General features: G+C 40.7%; 1 protein-coding gene across 1 annotated transcript in view; it reads right to left on the bottom strand.

The window, feature by feature from the left end:
* Positions 1 to 12,876, bottom strand: part of Net1 (neuroepithelial cell transforming 1) — a 35,864-nt gene extending 22,988 nt beyond the window's left edge. Inside the window, exons 1-3 of the mRNA XM_057788000.1 lie at positions 12,628 to 12,876; positions 6,197 to 6,263; positions 2,900 to 2,959 (exon numbers count right to left, since the gene is read on the bottom strand). Of these exons, the coding sequence (XP_057643983.1) occupies positions 2,900 to 2,959; positions 6,197 to 6,263; positions 12,628 to 12,755 (255 nt within the window). The 5' untranslated portion in view covers positions 12,756 to 12,876. The remainder of the gene's footprint in view (positions 1 to 2,899; positions 2,960 to 6,196; positions 6,264 to 12,627) is intronic.
* Positions 12,877 to 17,089: the final 4,213 nt, after the last annotated feature.

The raw sequence follows: 17,089 nt of genomic DNA on the forward strand, positions 1-17,089 counted from the left end.
AATGAAGTCTTTAAAGAGACAGTAAAAGTAATATAAAAAAGCAACATAAAGCCAGGAGGTGGTGGTGTATACCTGCAGAGGCAGGCGGATCTCTGTGAATTCAGGGCCAGACTGGTCTACAAGAGCTAATTCCATGACAGGCTTTGGAAGCTACAGAGAAACCCTGTATCAAACACAAAACAAAACAATCCAACCAACCAAACAAACAAAAGATGAAAAATAACACAGAGAGTCTGGATTGTGTATATCATTGTGTTTTCTTTGAATTTTTTTGACTGCAGAGAGACATTTGATTCTAGGGGCTGCTAAACTAAACCAACACACACACACACACATGTATGTATGTATGTATGTATGTATGTATGTATGTATGTATATGGTATCTTGACTTCAAAATTTGAGTCTAAGGATATGTTACTTTGGAAAAGAGGTTCTGCTTTTGTTTCCACAGAAGATGAAAACCTGTGGATTCCTTCCAGGCTAATGTGGTTTGACAGAACATGACCCTCTGAAAGGTCTCCATGAACCCTAAAAATACTTCACCCAACAAACAGCAGAAAGCAGTTTGGAGAAAGCTATATCCAAATTCTCAAAATGATTGTTTATAAATGTTTATTTTCATTTAAAAGAGGTTGGGTATAAATCGTTAATGGTCACAGTCAATCTCTTTTTTTTTAAAGGGGAGATATCATATAGAGATACTTTGCATTGGTATAAATCTTTGTTTATTGATACAAATTTAAGGTCCATTTCTTATATGTATATTTCTACTCTTGTTTAAGGTATTAAGGTTTTACAGCTCATTTAAAAATGCAATGTATAATTAAAAATTATGGATCAATAGTCATTTACAATAGTCAAACTTGTAGTTATGTTTTCTAGATATATATAGAGATATATTTCAGTTAGACAGATCAACACTTCAAAGACCTACAGAATATGACATTTAAAATATTTAAGAACTTAGACTTTTCTTGGCAGTGAGACATGTCTGCTTTTGGCAGCACCAATCTGCTTCAAGAGGATGATGGGCATTGAAGAGGCTCTTTATGGAGTTTACTAGCCATTTGGGCAAGACACTGTTCTTGCCTGGACTGCTTGATGGTGTACTGTATAAGCTGGACACACAGGACCCACAAAAAAAATGACTACTGAACTTGCCAGAGAAGGCAAGACAATCCTTCAGGGTTACTGGTTCACGAAAGAGTCTTCCAGACATTCTGCAGGACACAGAAGAAAGTGAGTGGTAAACTGCCAATATAGGTGAAATAGTCTTTCAAATTTCCTGCTTCAAGGAAAAGTCTGCCAGATACTATGAGCCTATAGGCTGAAGATGGATGCCTCAATGTTACAAAAGAAATCTGGGTGACTGTCCAGGCAATGAGATGTCCCTGTCATTTCTAGATCTTTGGAAGTTGCTTATAAGTACTTCCTGTTTACTTAGGTAATATTATATCCTTCTGGGGTCTATGATGGAGTTGAGGACAGGTAGTTATAGTTTTCCTTAGTTATGATCAAAGATATATTAGATATGACATTGTAAGCTGTGTCAGTTTTATTCCTCGCGACTCCATTTCAGCCGGTTTAGGGAATCTATGTTGGACCCACATGGGCTCCGACAATTTTGCCAGATTCAAAAGACTAAATATTTTAACTGTAATTCTTGCTTGATACCTGTTTTGTTATATGTATTTTTACTATGTTAAATTTAAAGTCTTCCTTTTTATTTAGACAGTAAAGTGGAGATGATGTGGGATTGCCTTCTGTATGCTATGAATATGTTTTATTAGCATTGGTTAATAAAGAAGCTCCTTTGGCTTATGGCAGAATATAGGTAGGCAGGAAAACTAAAAAGAATGCAGGGAGAAAGAAGGTGGAGTCAGGCAGATGCCATGTAGCTGCCAAAGGAGAAAGACTCTGGAACCTTATTGGTAATTCAGGGCCTCGTGGCAATACATAAATGAATAGAAATGGGCTAACTGAAGATATAAGAGCTAGCTAGAAATATACCTGAACCCTTGGCTAAACAGTGTTGTAATTAATACAGTTTCTGTGTGATTATTCGGGTCTAGGTGGCAGGGAAATGAACACACAGTCTCCATTTGCACCCACCCAATATTTAACACTTGGGAAGTTTCCCACAGAAGTTTCAACTCTGATGAGTCTTATTATAGCAATGGGCTGGAGCCCAGAAGTAGTGCTCCCTTGTTCTTATGACTATCCCCGCTACTACCTTCTTTGTTTACATAGATCATGCCTGGCTCTTTACTACTTACATCTTACTACTGTTTTGAGAACGCTATTCCTCTCATTCTTAACCAAAGAAGAAGAACCACAAAGAGGGTGTCTTAGGATTGTATAGCTATGAAAAACCACAACGACCAAGGCAATTATTATATAAGAAACATTTAATTGGTGCTTGCTTATAGTTTTAGAGGGTTAGTCCCTCATCATGGTGAACAACATGGTGGTATGCAGGCAGGTGCAGTGCTGAGAAGTTGCTGAGAGCTTTACATCCTGATTAGCAGGCAGCAGAGAGAGAAAGGGAGGGAGGGAAGAAGGGGGAGGGGAGAGAGAGAGAGGGCCTAGTATGGGCTTTTGAAACTTCAAAGCCTACTCCCAGTGACACATCTCCTCTAACAAGGCCACACCTTCATTTAAGCTTTTCAAACTGTTCATTAACTGGGGACTAAGAATGAAATATATGAGTCTACGGGAGGCATTCTCATTCAAACCACCAAAGGGTATCTGTAGACATACTGTTCTGTTTTGTATTTAAAAAGATGCAGTGAATCCCTTTTCCCCTCCCAAACTCAACACGCATCATTCCCACAGCATAGGAATAAAGTGCTATCTGTACACATTAAAATGCTTTTCTTTACATGGCAGCAGGGCTTACCTTCAGATCAAGGCTGCTAAGGCTTACAACATCATCATCTTTCTCTCTTCGCTTTCTTTTCTAAGGAAAAAAAAAGATTTGATTTATATACAGAACTAAATGTTACTGTATTAGACAAAGATTCCACACAAATAGAAAAAAAAATCATTCCAAGGAGCTGCAGCAGTTAAGAATGCTGGCTACTCTTTCATTGGACAGGAGTTCTGGTCCCAGCACCTATGTCAGTAGCTCACAACCACCTGTAACTCCAGCTCCAAACTGGACAGGGACATACACACAATGCCCTTTTCTGACCTCTGTGTGCATGCACACACATACACACAAACACAAATAAAATAAATATTTTAAAAAGAAAAAAGTATATCGATTATGGAAACTCACAAATTATCTCTGGAATTGCACTGCCTAAACAGTACCCTCTAACTAAGTGCTCTCTTGCTGAAGTCATTCATTCCACACCACTAAAACCTTACTTATGTGTGTTTCAGACTAGAATTCATGTAAGTTATGAGACATCTGCTCATAAAAAGAAAATATTTTATACAGAAACACAGCAAGGTTTTGTTTTTTTTTTTTTTTGGTTTTTGGTTTTTTTTTCGAGACAGGGTTTCTCTGTGGTTTTGGAGCCTGTCCTGGAACTAGCTCGCAAGTTTTATGAAAGGAACTTACTGTTTATCAAGGGGTGAGGGAAGTCTGTTTGTGTGTGGGGGCATCCTCTTCTCATAGCCCAAACTCGAATTTAATACCTGAAGCAGGATTTATCAAATGAAAAGGAACATCTATGTCCTGGAATGACCCAGGTAATCATTTAGCTCTGCCTGGTGCAGGCGTGGCATAACTGTGTACATATCTATCATTTATAGTTCTTAATCAATTATGCATAAACACCATTAAGTAGCATTTTATCATTTCACATCTTAAAATAACACATTCCTTGGGAGCCAGACTAGCTCTAGCAAACGCCTAAAACTAACCATCTAAGGTTCTCTTCAGTTCCTGGCCCCATGAGAAGAGAAGATTTGGAGTTCAATTACAATTGAACAAAATAGCTAGAAGAGAAAAGAAAACTTCTGGATAGATGCAGGGGGAATAACAGAGCCAGAGAGCAGAAAAAGCAGCCTCCATGGAAATGAGAGGAAGTCTGTGACGTTAGAAAAGTCATCTAAGCCCCCTTTTAAAAGGGAAAGAAACAAGAGAAATGAATTTAAGTGGAAAAAAAAAAATCTCAAATTCAAATCCTATAAAAATCATCCTGTGGGAGGTGGAGAGATGGCTCAGCTGATAAGAACACTTGATGGTCTTGTAGGGGACCCAGATTTTATTCCCAGCACACACAACATGCTTTCTAACCATCCACAACTCCAGTTCCAGGGGATCTAATACCCTCTTCTGACCTCCATGGGCACCAAGCAGGAATGTGGTGCATATACATACGTACATGTAAGCAAAACACACATAAAACAAAATGAACAAATCTAATTAAAACCAACCCCCCAAACCAAAATTACTCCGGTGTATGTGGGGGGGGGGGGAAGCAGAGTACCACACTACTAGGCAATGAAGGCACACCAGATTTAAAAAAAAAAAAAAAAAATCACCATTCTCAACTGAGTTTAACAGGCACTGGAAAATGATATAAGAAATAAAGAAACATTATAAATCAGAACTGGGAAAAACTTCAGAACCAAAGTGATAGATTTTAAATCTTTATTTACTTGAAGGTCATGTTACAAAAAAGAAAAAACAGGAAGGTATGAACGATATGATCATGGCTTTGCAAAGCCAGCTAACCCCAAGTCCTTAAGTATTTCTACCTATCTGGGGAACCTGCATATCAACAGGCAAACAATAGTAATGAAATCTAGAGCAATACGCGTGGAGTTGCTGAGAGGGGTCAGGAGACACTGGAGATGTACAAGCCTCCAGGGGGAAGGGGAGACATTGTGAAGCAAAGGAAGAGAATGAGGGAAAAAGCACATGACCATTTGAGTTGTAAATACAGGTGTGCCCACAGGAACAGAGAAAGCTAACAGGATTTGAGATGGTGTACTGTTGTTCTCTTCAAAAACCTGCAGGTTTTATTTATTTAGATTTACCTAGAAGTTACTTTTGTTAATATGCAGCAAGTAGTCATACAATCAGCTGCCTCCTTCTACCCTAACACTGTTTGCCAAGAGTCCCATTCACTGGTTATCATACCAGTGAATAGAGAAAATTCTCAAACGTGTGGGTGTTGTGGTTTGGATGTGAAATGTTCTCTGCAAGCTATTCATGAATTGAAGGCTTGGTCCTGACACAAGCAGTGTTTAGAGAAGGGACTTCTGGGTAAATGACTGCATCAGGAGGCTCCTACCTTCATCAGTGATAATCCAGCCATAGGAACAACCCCAAAGACAACTGGGAGTTTAGAACTATAGGAGGAGCCTAGTTGGAGAAAGTGGGTTGCTGTGAGTATGCTCTGGAAAGACAGACTATGTCTGGCCCCTTCCTGTCTCTCTGGATTCTTGGTTTTGTTTCCGGGTCTACTTACCAAATGTGTGTCCCTATCATGCTGTGCCTTAACTAACAGCAGTTACAGGCACCCTAATCTGTACAGTTGTGTTCTGGGTCTCCTTCCATGGGAACTGTAGAATGGGGGCTAGGGAACTCTAATCAGATCTCTTTTAAAATTACACAAAATATGGAGTCTTTCGAGGAGAACTGACTTTTTGTTATGGCAGTCTTTTCCTGCATGAAGATTAGAGGATCTCTCTTCTCAACCAGCTCTTCCATGTTTAATGCTTCCCAGATTTTCCCATAAGTGTTATTTTCATGGATTTATTTCTACTAAATTTGATACTATTTCCACAATAAGAATATAAAATAAAAACAAATCTTAAAAAACATCTTGCCCTTAAAAATGGCAAGGGGATTCCTCTGTCTTGAGGTAGCCAACAGCAGATAATCAATCACTCATTTTATATATATGTATATATAAATAGTCAAGCATTTATATATTTTTAAACATAGTATAAAAAGTTGTCAAAGAATGTACATAAAACAATGCCTTGCTTTATAGCACTCAAAGGAACAGAAAGGTCCAGTGTTAAAGATGAATTCATATGGGTGCTTTGAAAAAGATTTCATTTACTTGAAATAAAACTTCCAGCTTTTGGCAACAAAGGACTAAATAAGGTTGCCAATAGAGCTTTAGAAGTTCTGCTTCATGAGCTACTCAGAGCACAACTGAGTTGTAGGAAAATGAAAGACAGCCCAGGGATAGATCCCAATGTTTTGAAAATCTAGTTATCTACTCACCAAAGTGAAGTCCCAGTGAGGGCCAGGTGTTAAAAACGTGAAGGAGCTGCCTCTCCGAAGGGAGCATCTATTGACAGAAGAGTCAGATAAACAGAGTAAGTTCCATGTAGTAAGGTGACCAGCAGATAAAAAGCCACCATGTTTGCAGTTTCCAAACTAGTTAAAACAGTGATCCAGGGTCAGCAGCTGGAGAGCACACTGTCCTTGTGGCCAGTATACACACATAACAGGGCATATGCGGTTCCCAGAATCTCTGCACTGAAAAGAGACTATATAAAATTAATGGAGGGACAACTATTAAAAAACAATTCTCCAAAGCAAACAGAGTTCATCTCGGGAATATATATATATAAAACTCAACAATATAAAAACTACTAATATACAACAACAGCTTTAATATTTTATTAATAATAAAAACAGCAAGTGAATTTATAACTACATTTGGTACAATTCAAAACTTACGTCCATATTTAAAAATAAATGAAAAACTAACATATTAAAGCCAAAATGTTATTTACATGAATGCAAATCTCTTTTGATTTTTGACAATTAGAATTAAAGCAAGAGAGTCCCGTTACAGAATCTACCTTTACCTTTCTAAAATACAGGTCTGTATATACACAAGATGGAAATATCTGTATTTACAAATATGTTTAAAAAAAATCACAAAACATGGGACAGGTGATGCCCATCAGCTGTACTGTTAATCACTTGAGAATACAGAATGTGGAGATGAGGTTTTCCTCTCATGTGGATAAACGGCAGCCAAATAAGGAGAGCAGAAGCAAGGGAGTTAAGTTGTCATCACTTGCCCTTTGGCAGAAGCTCAAAAAAGTAAGAGGAGTGTGACCTTTATAACGGAACAAAATGGGGGTGGGGAGAGCTCAAGTATAACCCGGATGGAGCTGACATGGGGAAGCTGTTGGTAGGCTAATCAGAAGAGAAAGACATGGAGTGCTAATCTATTGTGACCGGAGAGAAGGTATGCATTTGGCCTTTTTTGGTTTTAAATGTAGGGCTGAAGAGATGGCACACTGGTTAAGAGCACTTGCTACTCCTGTAGAGGACTTGGGATCCCAAAACCCACATGATAGTTCACAACCACCTGGAGCTAGAACTCCTAGGATCTGATGTCCTCTTAGCCTTCATGGACACTAGACACATAGTGCACATATACACATACAAGCAAAATACAAATTTTATTTTAAAAAAAATCTTAAAAAAAATCAATTTAAGATATAAGCAGGACAAAAATTGAATGTACACGGTTACTAATAAATTTCTAGCTATTTTAGACCAATTATTATACAAGTTATTATTTGGCTTCTTAAGGCCAGGTCATGGTCTATTTTTAAATCTGACCCTTACCATGCCTCTCATGCACGTTCTTTCTTTACCATAAATTTCCATAACATTACAGATGGCAAAAGCTTCAAGCTGAAATCAAGTACAAGGATTCCTATACTTTTCTAAGTTAAATAGAAAGAAGTCTGTATTTCAGCAAGGACAATAAAGGAAACATGGCTATCAGAAAAGCCTCACCAGACAACAGTAAAGTTGGCTGTTAAGGGAGTTTAGCCTATAAGAGGCACCAGTCACCAAAGCTGTCACTCTAATCCTGCATGAAGCTATATGAAGATGAAAAAACCCTTTCCTCCCTAAGGTGCTTTTGGCCATGCTGTTTATCACAGCAAAAGAAAGCCAACTAGGAAAAGTATGATGGAGAATTATAAAACCAAAACTATAAATTAATTACATACAACTATACTAACCTTAGAATTTGATGTCTTGATAGTTGGAAACAAAAACTAGCTCTTGAGAATCTTTAAAAAAGCTAACTGGAAATTACATTCAGTCTGATGGTAAGATTCTTTTAAGCACTATTGACTATCAGCTTACAGCAGTAACGCCTCCCATTTCAATAACACATTTCTATTTATTTTAAACATCATGGGCAGAATAAACTGAAATAATAAACTGTACCTAGAAAACGTGGGTGACACTGCCAACTTCCAAAATTTTTGAACAGACATACTCTTCTATTTTCCCCTTCTAAGTAAGAGTTAGACTCAAAATATAATCACTATTTAAGTCTTGTGGAACAAGTCCAGTTTCATAAAACATTAAGAGCATATGTGGTTTTTCGAGAAGAAACATTGAACTCACTTCCAAAGGGATGAAGTCTGAGATGTAGAGCTGCGGAGCATCAGTATCTCTATCTAACAGACATAATGTTATTATATACCAAAGTGATCACAGCATTTAAGGCAGAAGATAAACTAGCACGTTAAGGAGCCAGTTTGGCTCATTAAGCTGTGTCTTCCTTAACTCCAGCGTGCTGTCACTGAGCCTCTGACATCCTTCCTTTTCCTACGATGTGCTCCTGAGCAGTGTAAAGTACAGTACACTTCATCAGTTTTAGTAGAATTGAAGCATACGAGTGTTTTGCCTGTCTGTAAGTGCATCACACGCAAGCAGTGTCTGTGGAGGTCAGAATGTATCAGACCCCCTGGAACAGGAGTTACATCTGTCACGTGGGAGCGGGAATCAAAATCTGGTCCTCTGAAAGAGCAACAAATCCTCTTTCACAGCTGAATGATCTTTTCTAGTGCTCTTCATCCCCACTGGTACCTCATGTTTTATCCTTTCTTGCCCTTGGGATCCTTGACTCCTTTTCTTCTCACCCTTGCCTTCTCTTTGCTTACTTCCCTCAGCGTATCTGCTTATTCTTGCACAAGAGATTTCTCCAAAGTTGTGTCCCTTTGATTATTCGTGCTTCTCTGTTGGAGGGACATTTCTTGTAATACACACCATGCACTCATTCTCCAACCAGTGCTAACCATCAGATTAAAATGCTCACCATTATCCATCCAGGTTGCTAAAGACTGCTCTTTTTGTTTTTAAATCTGGTGTAAACACTTAAGCTTTCGGACCATAAATATGAAATATTTTGTATATAAGCACTTTATAAGGAAAGAGTTTTTATAAGATTTAGAGTGCCATGAACCCCAGATGTTATTTATTTTTCAAATGAAAGACAGGGTTTTTAAAAAATATCAACATGCTCGCATCACTGGCTTGTTTAAAATCTCCCAGTAGTTCCTATCACCTACCATGACATACTGAACCTCTTCACAATGAGGCTTTTGCCTCAGTATAATTTCTAATTACTTCCTCTTCCATAGTCTTACTTTAGGTTCTGCAGCTACAGTGAATGGTACGTACACTCGGAATTCAGCATGCCCATTTGTTTCAGGGTCTTTTATATAAGTAAAGTTATTAATCTATCTACCTGCTTACTTATTAATCTGCTTAGTGTGACAAGGTTTCTTCTAAGATGACCTTGAACCTCTGATCTTCCTGCCTCTACTTTCAGGGTGCTGTGATTACAAGAAGGTGCCAGCATGCTCAGTAGTAGGAAGTGCAGGGATTCAAACCCAGGGCCTTATGTATGCTAGACAAGCACTCTATTTACTGGGCTGTATCTCCAGCCTTATAGTTACCCACTCATTATGCACCCCAAACCAACAATCGTCCTGGACTCAGGGATTGCAACAGGGAGTTATTTCCTGTCTTCTCTAGCCAGGATGGAGTATTCCTTTTATTTGCATCTACGCCACTGTCTATCACTAGAAGCTCTTATCAAATACTATTGCTTATTTGTTCCTACTAGATTACTTCCCATCTCTAATTCTTTGTATCTGGCATTCATTTATTTTCTGAATAAATCACACCACATTTTTTTCAACCCACTGCTCTATATTCAGAGTAAGAAGGGGTTAAAGCCTGACAAATTCTTATTTGAAAGGGCTGAAAGTAGCTAATCACAGTGGTACACACTGGTAACCCCAGCACTCTTGAGGTAGAGGCAGGAAGTTCAGGAGTTCAAGGTTATCCTTGACTACATATTGAGTCCCGGGCCAATCTTGGGAGGTTTGACTTCAAAACAAGTGAATGAACAAAAAAACCAAACCCAAAAAGCTGAAAAATGTATAAAAGAATTTAACACACTCAACCAATTTAACATTCTTAAAAATACGATTGGATAAATATTCTCTAATGTACTGTTGAGTACAAATACCTGTATGCACAGTCTCTAGCAACATATACCATACACACAAGCATGTGTCTATACCATTTCCTCTAACTTCCTTCCTAATTTGCTAAATTAAACTTGAAATTCTTTAAAAATATTTTTACAATTATGTATGTATGTGTGTACAGGCCAGAAAACAACATGGAAGTGGACTCTCTCTTTCCACTATGTGGGTCCTGAAGATCGAACTCAGGTCAGTCTTGTCAGAACATACCTTTAGCTGCTGAGCCAGCTCCTTGGTCTGGATCTGAAGGTTTTACAATGACTGTCCACCAGGCACTAACTACTACAAGATCCCCTCTGTCACTCCATTTCCCACATGCCCCACTTGCTTTACTTCACCCTCCTCGCCTGTTCTGAAGTTCCCTGAGATATCCAGAATCTTCTCCCCAGATGAGCACTTGCTGCTCCTCTATGCTCAGAGAAGTTTCTTCCAAATTCCCACATTTCCATCCCTCCTTTCTCTCCAACTGCATTATCAAGAAACTTTCCCTGTGATCTCTGAAAAATAGTAATGATCTCTATGCCTCTCACGAGTCTTTCATTCACTTCATGTGACCAACCCTTCCCAAGAGCAAGAGCTCCAGCTATTAGCGTTCTAAGTCCCCACTATCTACAACAGAGTCTTTGTCTGGGCAGGGGCAACAGTTATCACTGAATGAGTGCAGAACTGCCTCCATCCATCTTTTGGAATCTCCCCCCCAACTAGTCTTTCCTGATTTTCCTAACTCTCAGTCTTAAGGATGACTTCCTTCTGCACGCTGACTTCTTCTTAAACACAGGATGAGAGGATGATTCAGAAGGTAACAATTCAGGTAAATTATTACCTTAAATTTCAAACTAATAAAAATCTGTACCAAGTGAAAGAATCTAGCTCTTTACAGAGTTACTTAACACACTGGGTTTACCCATGCATTGGTAATGAAAGTACAGTATTCCTCAAAACCATATGGCATAACTGAACAGAAAGCTTTATAAAAGTTTAAAATCATAACAAGTGATCTGGGTGTGGTGGTATACACTGTAATCCTAGCACTGGGGGAGACCAAGGAAGAAAGACCAGCTTTTAGGCAGAAAGGTTTGCTGCCTGCTCAGGTGACAATTCTCCTCCTCAACACCGTTACCCCGAGGTTTGGTCTGAGCCCCTGCAGCCTGCTAGTTTTAGTAGAGAACAGCTCCGGTGCAGAATGGCCGGTGTGAGTTTCTGCTCAGCTTCCTTACATAAGGAGTTCTGGGATGATCAAGTTACATAGTGAGAACCTGCCTCAGAAACAAAGCCACCACCACCGAACCGAAAACCGCAGCAAGTGGGACGTGGGCTTCTGAAAAGATGGAGCAGATACCGGATGGTCACCTTCAAAGATAAAAACTGACAGACAAGATTTGTGTGGAGCATTCTTCGTGCAGGCCCATGCTAAGCACTGAGGTCCACCAATGCCTTATGTGAAGCAGGAACTATGGTATCCTCAGTGCACAGACACAGAGCTCATACAAAGTTATGGGACCTGACACTTCATCCGAGTCCCTCATTAGGATGGGAAACACTATGTTCAGTAATTTAAAACAATTTTCATATTTCACGGGTCAAAAGCATTGCAGAGCAGCACAGACAAATGCCATTCCGATTTCCTATTCGATAATAACATTGTGATTTCCATGGCCTCTATTCCAGATGCAGGTTTCTAAAATCAATCTAACGTCCACCTTTTCCAGACATACAGAAATGAAGGCACAGAATTTGAAATGTGCTAATAATCGAAAAGTCAGACAGTGTCTTTCTGATCTCTTCGTGCCGGGAGCCTGGCCTATTCTGGTCTGGAAAAAAAAAAAACATTTCATTTCAAAACAGCCGCTTTTAGGCTTAAAGGGCTGGTGCCTGTTCAGGTGACAACCACTCCCCTTGCCACAGGTTCCGTGACAGTCTGGGTCTGCTAGAGTCGCGTAGGGGACAGCTCTTGTACAGAAGAGTATGGCTCCCCAGGAAGGGGTTAAAGGAGACTGTCAACAAGTCCAATGGGTCCCGCCCCTTCTAAGCAGGGCCGAGCAGTCTCTGTTTGGGGCCTCATCTCAAGGCTGGCGAGTCCTCGGAGCCTCCGGCCTGGACAGCAAGCAGCATACTCTCCTCCCGTGGGTTCCCGCATTTCTGCCCGGCCTGCCTCCCTCCGTGCTCCTACCTCCCTGCTCCATTCCCAGCGCGCGGTGAGCTCCGGCTTCTCCAGGAGCATCCACCCCTTTCCGAGTCTCTGGATTCCACGCCTGATGATCCCCATCCACCCACTTCCCGGGTCCCCGGGATCCAGCTCTGGCTCTCTCCAGCCACTTCCTGCACACTCACCTCCCGTCCGCCGCCGGCCCGGGTGTGTCGGCCGGAGGCTCTGCGGCTCGGTCCTCGCAGAGCACTGAGGCCCTGCGGCTTCTCCTCCGCGGCCGGGGCTGCTTCTGAGCCGCTGGCTCTGGCTCCATGTCCGGAGACAGGGGGTGGGGCGGTGGCCCAGTGCCCGGGAGACCGACCGTGGCGGGCACGGTGCCCGCCAGGTTCTGCGAGGCAGTATTTTGCCTTCTAGCAGAGAGCGGCTACCGCCATCATCCGGGGATTTGAAAATGGCGGCGGCCCAGCGGTCAGCCAATCAGAGAGCGGGAAGCGGTTGCTAGGATATGTGGAGTCCCGCCCCAGTCTCGAGGCTCACACAGCACACTCCTGGAAGCCTGAGGGGAAAGGAAAAAGAAATTAGCAGCAGCAAGGTGAAAGTTAGGGGTTTCCTGAATCTCCCAAAGTCAATCTTTATTCACATTTGCTGCAGGCCAGAAAAATGGAGAGAAAGCTGTTTACCATTTGATGTTGCTTACCGTTAGATAGGTTGAAAGGAAAGCAAGGTGCAGTGGGCATATAAAGACTAAATTATTATTGTGGGATATATGCCCACTTGCCAAAAAGCAATACCTGTGTTTTCAGTTATGCCTCCAGATAACCAGTGTAGTCTAGCTAGTCCTCCTGTCTTCCAGTGCTTCCTCTGCTGGCAAAACTGAAAATGTGCGGCATGAAACAAAAGGACAGTTCTCAGGTTATTTTTATGAAGACTGGTAAATAAAAAGTTCTTTATTTTAAATATCGATAACAGCCTTAAATGTGGACTCTTATTTTTGTGGGAGGTTATCCTAAAAAATAACGCCATATGTGTAGGAAGATCTTAATGGCCTTGTACATAATAGACTATCTTCAGCTATAAAGAAATAGTCTTCCCCAGGGAAGAACACACCAATTGGCCATCTGACACCAAGCGGTTAGCCCTGAAAACATATACAGGTAATATCATACAGACTGAGCAGGCTGTATTTATGTATTTAGGAACATGTATGTATATATGTATATGTATGTAACAATAATTAATGAAAAAAAGAGACCACAAATTTGAAAGAGAGCGAGAAGGCTAGGAGGGAGGGAAGAAAAGGAGGTAAGTGATGCAATTATAATCTCAAAAAATACAAGAAATAATTAAAAATAAAAGGTATGACAAGGGGATGGTGTCATATGCCTTTAATTCGAGCACCCAGGAGGCAGAGGCAGGTGGATCTCTGTGAGTTTATAGCCTGCCTGGTCTACAGAGTGAGATCCAGTGGAGCCAGATCCACACAGAGAAGCCTTATCTTCAAAAAAACAAAACAAAACAAAAAAAGCATGTAATAAAATTAGACATTTTAATTTTAAGCAAAAACATGAGCTATAGAACTGTGCTGGCTAGGTTTATGTCAACTTAACACAAGCAATAGTCACCTGCGAGGAGAGAACCTCCACTGAGAATATGCTGCTATAATATCGGGCTGTAGGCAAGCCTGTAGAGCCTTTTCTTAATTAGTGATTGATGAGGGAGGGTCCTGCTCGTTGAGGGTGGTGCTATCCCATGGCTGGTGGTCCTGGGTTTTATAACAAATCAGGCTTAGCAAGATATGAGGAGCAAGCTAGTAAGCAGCAGCACCCCTCCATGGCCTCTACTCAGCTTCCGCCTCTAGGTTCATGCCTCTCTTGAGTTCCTGTCATGACTTCCTTTGGTGATGAACTGTGATGTGGAAGCATAAAATAAACCCTTTCCTTCCCAACTTTGTCTCAAAAAATCAAAACCAACCCCTTAAAGAAAATGGTATTTTTTTTCTTTCTTTTCTTTGGGGGAAACCCCAAAGGTGGGGTGATTGTGGGCCTGGGAAGACTTGGAAGTGAGTGTGGTCAGGGTGCATTATGTGAAACTTCCAAACAATCAATAAAAATATTGTATCAGAAAAAGCAAAAAACTAAATCAGGGCTGGAGGGATGGCTCATCAGTTAAGAGTATTGGATGATCTTGTAGAAGATACAAGTTTGGATCTTAGTACCCACATTGGACAGCTCACAGCTGCTTGTAACTCCAGCTTAAATGGATGCCTTCTTCTTATCTTACTCAAATGCTCTCATTTTCCCCATTAATGTTGACTCAATTCTTAATATTAGAGGAAAAATTTAGGAAGACATTTGTGAGGGCTGGGAAGATAATGAGCAAAGCGCTTACTGCAAAAGCGTGAGAGCTCGAGTTGCACCCGTGTTGAACTTGTTATACCAGGGTGGTGGTTTGTATAAAAATGACCCCCATGGGCTTATAGACTGGAGTACTTGGTCTCCAGGGAGTGGCACTATTTGAGAGGACTAGGAGGTGTAGTCTTATTGGAGGAAGTATGTCACTGGGGATGGGCTTTGAGGTTTCAAAAAGCCCCTTCTAAGCCCAGAGTTTTTCTCTTCTGTTGCCTGTGGATCTGGATGTAGAATTCTTGGCTACTTCCCTAGCATCATGTCTGCCTGGGTGCCACTATTCTTCCCTCCGTGATAATGGACTGAACCTCTGAAATTGTAAACCAGCCCCAGGTAAATGTTTTCTTTTATAAGAGTCCCTGTAACACAACTAAGACCAACACCAGAGGCTGTCCTCTGGCCTCCACACACACACACGTGTGTGTGTGTGTGTGTGTGTATATATGTGTGTGTGTGTGTGTGTGTGTGTGCATTCACACCCACACAAATACACATGTGCATGTGCACACACACAGTAATGTATTATAGTCAACGTGCATCTAGTTTAGAAGCAGTTGCAGGTAAGCTGTCACTACTGTAGAAGACTAAGCTGTAGCTGGCATAAACTTTAACACAGCCTGTTCCGTCCCATTATGGCAACATTGTCATGTGTGAACTGAAAGATTAAAAATTGGGTGTGTTGCTTTAAGAGAAGATTGTTTTCAGTCCTCAGGTGGAGTTACTTCCGGGCCCAGTGATAAGGCTGGGCTAGAAATGACTGCTCCTCAATCATCACCACAGGGCTGTAGGGACACCTTCAGATCACCATGGTAAGTGGGCACAGTATGCAATTGACAGTGTTGAGTTGGGATGGTGGTGGATTTCATAGATTCTATTTAGGTACTTTCCTCTACCCTAAATCTTTAATAAATCAAAAGTGTGTGGCAGATCAAAGGACAGAGCACTGTCTTTAGCTTCTTTAGTTCTGTGTGAGAAGGAACATAGTTACTTGGGGCTGCCTTAGAGGACTGCCTTTAGAGAATTCAGGGATTCCCCCCCCTACGGAAACCACAGTAGTTTTCAGTATCTTAGAATTTTGAATTCTTTAATGGAAGAAACCTTGCAAACTGCTTTTTCATCTTTGTCTCCCCACAGTGGACTTTCCTGTATTCAGGTTGCTTAAGTTGTTTTTAACCTTAAGAACCAAGGCTTCCAACACGAAAGATACTTATATTAGACCATCCTGTGTCTTGACTGGATCAGTGTCAGCATTCTGGGTGGGATGTTGTCCTGCAAGGTATTTCCTCTGGGAGCAAATGAGTAAAGGGTATGAAAGGTCTTTTGCTTATTTCTTAGAACTGCATTTGAATCTGCAGCTCTCTTCACATTAAAAGCTTAATTGAAAATTATCCTTTCTCAGTAACTCAAATCAGTTTTGGAACAGCGTTTATTAGTGTTCTGGGACTTATCAATGCTGACATTTAGTGGGTAGTTTACAATCTTAGACTATTTAATACTATGGCTAATGTTCTAATAGAGAGTTTTGAAAGATGGCAGAGGCTAAGAGAAGAATAAGGTCTCTACCACCAGATGTGGCTATTTTGTAGAGTTGGATGTTTCTACAGCCAAGAACAGGGCTTGTCAGGCCACGTTATGCAGTGTTGAGAGACCTTTTATGTCGAGAAAGAGTAGTACTACTTACTGTGTTGTTTGAGCATGCGAAGGGTGGCAATTTATTCCTGTTGGTGATTGTTTTTACTGTGACTTACTGTCAGTGAGTATGCCTCTCAACAGAGTTCCCGGTGTGGCCACTGACAGTTGGCAAAGGGAGTCACTGGGAGCTGTCTGCTTGTGAATTTTGTAGAGTTTCTTTGGGATACAGACACAATAAACAACCTTCCTCTCTAAATCGGTCTTAAACTTAGAGGACAAAGGTCTGGTTTAGTTAATATATTTACAGCTTTTAAAGTCCAAAAGGAGGGAGAGGAATGGAATTGTCATTTGCAGATAAGGATTTATGAAGCTTGTTCATAATGGAAGGTACTGCTTTGATTGTCATATGCCGAGAGATGTAGGGCTATTAGTTTGTTCTAAGTGATGTTGAAGTTAAAGTCAACAGCCATTGTCACCAGAAACTGATAGTCGTGCAAATTAAACAAGATGAAGTTCTAAGCATTAAACCTGAAATTTTCATGAAGTGAAGAAGTCTATGGTATGCCGAGTCAATTGAGACAAAGTACAAGTGCTTGATGCTGCTGAGCAT

This window comes from Chionomys nivalis, chromosome 13 (assembly GCF_950005125.1).
Source record: "Chionomys nivalis chromosome 13, mChiNiv1.1, whole genome shotgun sequence".
Lineage (NCBI taxonomy): Eukaryota > Metazoa > Chordata > Mammalia > Rodentia > Cricetidae > Chionomys > Chionomys nivalis.